General features: G+C 42.7%; 1 protein-coding gene across 1 annotated transcript in view; it reads left to right on the top strand.

Moving 5' to 3' along the window:
- Positions 1 to 7352, top strand: part of MRPS5 (mitochondrial ribosomal protein S5) — a 182121-nt gene continuing 174769 nt past the window's right edge. The window contains exon 1 of the mRNA XM_075596375.1: positions 1 to 271. Coding sequence (XP_075452490.1) covers positions 223 to 271 — 49 coding nt within the window. The 5' untranslated portion in view covers positions 1 to 222. The remainder of the gene's footprint in view (positions 272 to 7352) is intronic.

The following is a 7352-nucleotide window of genomic DNA, read 5'->3' as shown; positions in this document are numbered from 1 at the left end:
ACGCTGCGAGGACCCCACCGCAGCCTGCACTCTATAGTGCCTTCCAATATACTACGTGACACCGACTCATGCCTTGCTCCTTGATTCGGTTCGCTATTTTATTTTGCGGCAGAAAATTCCGCCCATTTTTTTAATGGTTATTAATTGTTTTCAGAATTGAGAGTGAATCTCGGTTTACATAGGAGATTGGGACAGGCGGCGCTCAGGCAGCCCTATGCAGAGATGGCGGCGTTGAGATGGTGCTGCGGTGCCCTCCGCACAATATATAGAGGTGAGAGCTTTCACATTAATCTCCTCACCCTGGCTGCCCTGCCTTCCCTGCAGGGCGTGTACCTTGCTGGCATTGCCCCCGTGTAAATATATATATATATATATATATATATATATATATATATATATATACATATATATATATATTCATGCCAATTGTCCCTATTTGTTAGGGAATCGCACTGATAAACAGTTGGAAACATTATCATTTGTCTACTTTCTCCCTGATCAAAATTGCCTCCTCCCCAAAAACATGTGTTAGGAATGAGAGAACCCACATGGGGCACAGTCTGGGAGATAGATAATGGGGATCTTTCCATCTTCAACATTGTGTGTGATTTTTTTTTTCACTTTCTTTATCGGGGCAGAAGTTCAAACATACAAAGAATAGTTTCCAGGTAGATAGGGAGACTTCCTGAAAAATAACATAAGTTACAAATATGGAATTTATGAACAGACATATTAGTTCTCACTGAGTATCTGTGAGCATCAGCATCCCAGTGGAGTCCCAATGACACATCTGTACTTTTGTATTAAAAGGCATTTGTTTTAAAGCCGAGATCCATTAAATATCATTGGTTTTTGGCTTTGGAGGTTGATATCTCAGTATGAATCTGCACCCTGACAGGTAGCATAACTATTCATATTCAAAGACCCTGATCTATCAGATTCAGGGTATCCAGGGACATTACTAATTTACATTTTAGTTGAATAAGTATGACCAGAAAGCTGATTCATGGTATATAATTACAATAAGGTTGGTAATGAGTGAGGCTTGGTGTGGTTAATATTGTGAAAGTAAACTGGTTGAGAGTATTTTTGTAACAATAGGCAGTTATATACACCATTGTTGAAGTGATATTGCTCATTTGAGATTCGGATGCACAATATCATCACTTGAGGGACCGTGCTTTCATTTTGTATCTGTAATTCAGATTCTAGACTGTTTCTTTATGAAATCTTAGCCAATATGAATCTCATGTTGACCCCCTTCTGTGGAAACTGACCCATATTACATGTGGTGTAGTGTGGTGCACCTGCTGGCTTACAGAATCCCTGAGTCTCCCGCGATGGTATAGGGCAGGCCTGCACAACTCCAGTCCTCGAGGGCCGCAAACAGGCCAGGGTTTCAGGATATCCCTACTTCAGCACAGCTGGCTCAATTAGTGGCTCAGTATGACTGAGCTACTAATTGAGCCAGCTGTGCTGAAGTAGAGATATCCTGAAAACCTGGCCTGTTTGTGGCCCTCGAGGACTGGAGTTGTGCAGGCCTGGTATAGGGGATGGCATCAGGACTGGCTTATGAGGTAGTTACAGCAATCCTTTTACTATGTATTTTATATGGCATCCTTGAGCTGCTAGAAAAAATGTAATAGAATAGTATATTCTAGCAACAACAGCAAATAGTTTGGAATAAAGCAGGGGTGCGCAAACTTCTGGTGTTGCGCCCCCCTGCCTGCTTTCCCCCAGTGCTCGCGTGCCCCCCCCCTTACCTTAGTGTCGGTGTCAAATGACGCCGCGGAGGCATGTGACCTCAGCTTAACCCACAGCATCATTTGATGCCATGGCAACGGGCGTCAAATAATGCTGCGTCGCCCGAAGCCGGTTGAATCACGGTAAGTGAGTTACAGAGGCTTCGCGCGCATGCGCGGTCCCCCGGCATTTAAATGCTTTGGGAAAGAGCGTGGGGCCTCAGCACCACAGGGTTTGCGCACCCCTGGTATAGAGAACTTTGTAGGAACAGTGGTCCTTAGGCCGCGTCCATACTCCCTGAGACCACGCGCGTGACGCAAACAAAAGGCTATACCTCTAAGAGGCAGGCCATAGAGTGCGCGATGAAGTGCGATAGCGCTCATGATTTTGGAGGAGACAAATCATTTTGATTTGGTCGTGCGACGGCCCGGTCATGTGTGCGGTTCAGACAATGAGGGCGAACAGTTCACGTGACGTCACGGTTACGCCTCCCTGTCGCTGTGGCTCACAGGCCACAAACTACTCGGTTGACAGGCGCACGTGATGCAATACGCTCGTCGTGTGCCTACTATATCCGCAGCCTTATATTCAACATGATGCACTCACATTTGCAACTCCTTCATCTTCTCTTGTACCTTTCCCACCACCTTCACAGATGCAATACTTACAGCTATTCTCAAATATAGCACCCATGACCACTAATTTTGCCTCTAAACTCCTTGAACGTCTTGCTTGGTCCTTTTTCTTTACTCATATGCTCTCCTAGACCCAAACCAATTAAAATAAGCTTTATTGGCATGACAAAAATGTTTCAGTGTTGCCAAAGAATGAGTAACACCAGGTAGGGTATAGTGTTTACACAGTACATGGGTAACAGTTACACACAGGGAGGTGGGATTTAGTGGACGTCTCAGCTGGTGACGGTGCCAGTTCTGCTCTGTTTTGTTTTCTCCTAGGAGGATGGCTATTTTTTGGTTCTCTTCTTTATTATAAAAGTTCTGGATAAGAGCTGTGCGTTTCTCCAAGTGGAAACTCCTCATGTCTGAGCATTTTGTGCAACACAGTAGGAAATGTTTCATCTGCTACCTCTCCTAGCTCACACCGCTGGCACAGTCAAGTCCCTGAGCTAATGGCTCTTTCTGTCTGCCTGTTTGTATTTCCAGGTCGTGGGCGCTCATTCTCTACTGGCACAAGCCCTATCTCTGCTTTGGGTCATTTACCTTCAGTAGGTACAGTGCCAGGGTGTATTCTCGATGTAGGTTGTGGTAGGTCTCCAGCTTCTTTGAGCGCTGGATATCATTTTTCCCCAGCATTGCATACTGTTCCTTCATTTCGCTAGCGATTTGAGTGGATTAGTTTTTTTTGGGCAGGTTGTTGATCCTTATTTGGTTGTGTTCTGGGAGTGGGAGGACAAGTTGTTTGGTGAAGTGTTTAGTGATGAGCTCCTGGTTTTTTATTGCTCTGTAGCAGTAAGATTGTGTATGCCTGTTGTTTAGGTGAGCCTAGTATTTCAGTGCTCTCTTCTGTAAAGTGAACAGTAGAGGAAAGTGGCCCAGCTCAATCTGACCTTCTACAATCTGATTTCCACATTGCTCACTTCACTAAATGAGCTCTAACCAAAGTATCTAATGACCTTCACGCTGCTAAAGACCACTGTCATTACATCCCAGTGGGAGTCCTTTCACCATACGGAGCATTCTTGGAGAGGAGCCGCAGGCCGCGAGGTTGCTACCTGAAAACCGGATCTGACGTCAGACGCCCAGACCCGCAGAGACGCGATGGAATAAAGGCTGGAGACAGAGATCTTATGGTGGCTGCAGGACGGTGGGCTGGTGTGCCAAGCTGTCTCTTCAATACACTATTGCAGTGTGATATGCCCGTTTTTTATTGATATATTGTTAGTGCGATTTTTACACTTAGATTTAAACCTTTTTAACCTGGTTGAACTATGCTATGTAGCTTTTTCCTCTCTCTATATTGGGGCTACATCTTCTTGAGTATTGGAGCTGCTTCTCCCTCAATCCATGCTGAGCTGACACTCACCTTGGTTAGACTGCCTAAAGCCTTGATTACACACTGCTGTTGATATTCTTACAGTTTGTAAGTAGGCCTTTAACAAGAGCCAAGATTTCTTGTAATTATTACCATGTATGTTTTATCATTTGGATGTAGCACTGGGCACCCCCTGTCGTTTGTTATATTCAATTGCCACAGCCCAGTGGCACTCTATGTGACATTACATATAGTCAAGATTAGGTGGGTGTGGGCGTTTGAGCTTGCTGGGATTGTGTGTGACATATATATATATATATATATATATATATATATATATATATATATATATATATATATATATATATATATATATATATATATATATATATATATATATATATATATATATATATATATATGCGCAAATACAACTGTATGCTCAACTGCATGTCTTAGGCAGGTCTGCAACCCCACCTTTCACCATTATCACCCAGCATACAGCACTTCCACTTCCATATATATATGCGCTCTTTACTATGGTGTGTGTGTATATATATATTACCATCATTGTCCTCTAGGTGCTGAAATTGGGCAGCTATGGGACTTTCCAGCAAACAGAGAGTTAATCTCCATAGAGAAGCCAACAGCAGCTGCAAACTAATTGAACAGGCTGAACTCTTGATTGCTCATGGAGTTTTAAAAATCAGGAAGTCACTACAGAGGGAGAGAGACTGCTGTTCCCACAGAAGGGGACAAAGAAGAGTTCTCCCCAGCAAGGAAAGCTGACAAAGTCCCCTAGACCCGCTTGACAGTGGTCGCAAAATCTGCTGGAATTGCCTGGGTTGTTAATCCCAGGAAGAGGAAGGAAGGACATGAAACTGTGCTGAAGCAGGGATGTCCTATCTTTAACATTGGACTTACAGAGGAGAGATTCTCTGAGCTCACGTGGTGCTGAGCTCCCCTAGGAAGGAAGGACACGAGACCGTGCTGTAGTGGGGAGTGCAAGAGCTTTGCACGACTTTCCTGTTCGTGATAATCTGTTGCCAAAATTCCCAGCAGTTTGAGCTGCAAACTAACAAAAAATAATTTTACCTTGGTAATATAAGAATACATTGTAGCTGTTGAGTTACACTGACTACCGGATTGCAACTGAAACGCAGCCATTTAGTGAACCCTGTGAAGCAAGATTTTGCTGATCGATCACAGGAGAACTAATCGATCACAGGAGAACTAATCGATCGTCGGCTTAGGTAATTTGTTTTCAATAAAGGTAATCAAATGCTGCATATATTAAAAATATTTTTTAAACATCTTTAAACTGGTTGGATGGCCTCCTTAATGTAGGAAATGCAAGTTGGGGCTCACTCAGTTATCGGTTCACTTTATGGTATTTAAATGTTCTGCAGTCACAAAGCGTGCAATCATAAAACTAGGTAATGAGAGAAAATCGTATGGGAGAATATTCTGCAGCAACAAAGATTATGAGTTGAAGCCCATAATGTTCATAATTAACTGGTAGTTGCAATGTGGGTAGTGTGGTTGGTGCTGAAATGCTTGCAGTATATTTAAAAAGGTGGTCAGATGGTTATGGCATTTAAAGAACAGATCTCATCATTGTTACAGCTACCTTAATGAAACTGTGTTCCAAAAGAAATGGGTCTAGTTTATGAGGGATCAAAACGATCATACAAAGTTGTTAATGAAGAATACATTTATTTATTTATAAAATGTTTTACCAGGAAGTAATACATTGAGAGTTACCTCTCGTTTTCAAGTATGTCCTGGTCATAGAGTTAAGACAAATAATACATGGTTACAAATACAATTACATAAATGAACAGAGTATACATTATATACAAGAGATTGCATTGACAGTTAAAGAAAAAATATATTATAGGCTTATGAAACAGTTACAGACCAAATTAAAATGTGAGACAGACTTAGTTTTGAAAGAACTTAAACTGGTGGTGGATGTGAAAGTCTCCGGTAGGTTGTTCCAGGTTTGGGGTGCACTGTAAGAGAAGTAGGAGCGGCCGGATACTTTGTTGAGCCTTGGGACCATGAACAGTCTTTTGGAGTTTGATCTTAGATGATAAGTGCTGCATGTGGTAGGGGTGAGGAGGTTGTTCAGATAGATGGGTAGCTTGCCCAGAAAGTATTTGAAGGCAAGACAGGAAAGATGAACTTTGCGCCTAGACTCGAGTGATGACCAATCTAGTTCTTTGAGCATTTCGCAGTGATGTGTGTTGTAGTTGCATTGGAGAACAAAACGGCAAATTGAATTGTAGAGGGTGTCAAGTTTGCTAAGGTTGGTTTGGGGTGCTGAGCCATATACTATGTCTCCATAATCGATAATTGGCATTAGCATTTGCTGTGCGATACGCTTTCTGACCAGCACACATAGGGAGGATTTGTTCCTGTAAAGTTTAAAAACCTAGTTTGGCATAGGTTTTGGATGTCAGGGTATCAATGTGCATTCCGAATGTTAAGTGGGAGTCAAACCATATGCCCAGGTATTTAAAGCTAGTAACAGGAGTTAGGGTGGTGTTAGCACTGGTTCTGATCTGGAGCTCAGTCACTGGAAGCTTTAAAAATGTAATCTTGGTCCCAAATACCATTGTTACAGTCTTGTCAGTGTTTAAAAACAGTTTGTTTTGGGAAATTCAGTTTTCGAGTCTCAAAAAGTCAGACTGAAGTATGTGTTCATGGTCAGAGAGGCTATGGCTGTGTGCATATAGGATTGTGTCATCTGCATACATGTGTATTGAAGCTTCCTTACAAGCTGTGGGAAGATCATTGATGAACACTGAGAAGAGTAGGGGCCCCAGAACAGAGCCTTGCGGGACACCACAGGTGATATCCAGTGGTTTTGAGTTAGAGCCTGAGATGGACACAAGTTGGGATCTACGTGATAGGTAGGACTGAAACCAGTTTAAAGCATGCTTCCCTATTCCAGAGCACTGGAGTTTGTTAAGCAGGATAGCATGATCAACAGTATCAAAAGCCTTTGCAAAATCTAGGAATATTGCACCAGTGAGTTGTCCCCGTTCCATTCCACACTGAATTTCATTTCAAACTTTTAGCAGGGTAGTTACGGTGGAATGTTTGAGGCGAAAGCCAGCTTGGAATTGGCTAGGGAAATTTGTCTTGGTATAGTAATCCCTTAAATGTATTGTATTGTATGTCTTTATAATTGGGAGTGGACGCATTTTTTCCATGACTTTGGATAGAATTGGAAGAAGGGAGATTGGCCTGTTGTTTGAGACAATGTTTTTGTCCCCACTTTTGAAGATTGGGACAACTCTGGCAGTTTTCCAAGTCTTAGGGATATGGCCTGCAGACAGGATAGAGTTGACTATGGAAGCAATTGGTTTGGCAATGGCTGGGGCACCAAGTCTTAGGAACCTAGATTGTAGTAAGTCAGGTCCACATTGGCTTCTTAGTTTTAATTTGAGGAGCGCTTGTGTAATTTCCTCTTCGGATACTGGGCCAAATTGAAAATTGTGGGCAGTGTTGGGAGGGGATGGGCTATATGGATTCTGCTGGGATTTGAGGAGAGAATCCAGTCTAGCAAGGAATGGTTGTGCGATTTCAGATTTGTCCGTGTGGGTTGG

The sequence above is a fragment of the Ascaphus truei genome, chromosome 4 (genome assembly GCF_040206685.1).
Source record: "Ascaphus truei isolate aAscTru1 chromosome 4, aAscTru1.hap1, whole genome shotgun sequence".
Taxonomy (NCBI): Eukaryota; Metazoa; Chordata; class Amphibia; order Anura; family Ascaphidae; genus Ascaphus; species Ascaphus truei.
Note: the sequence above shows the minus strand (reverse complement) of the source record. Positions and strands in the feature narration are given on the sequence as shown.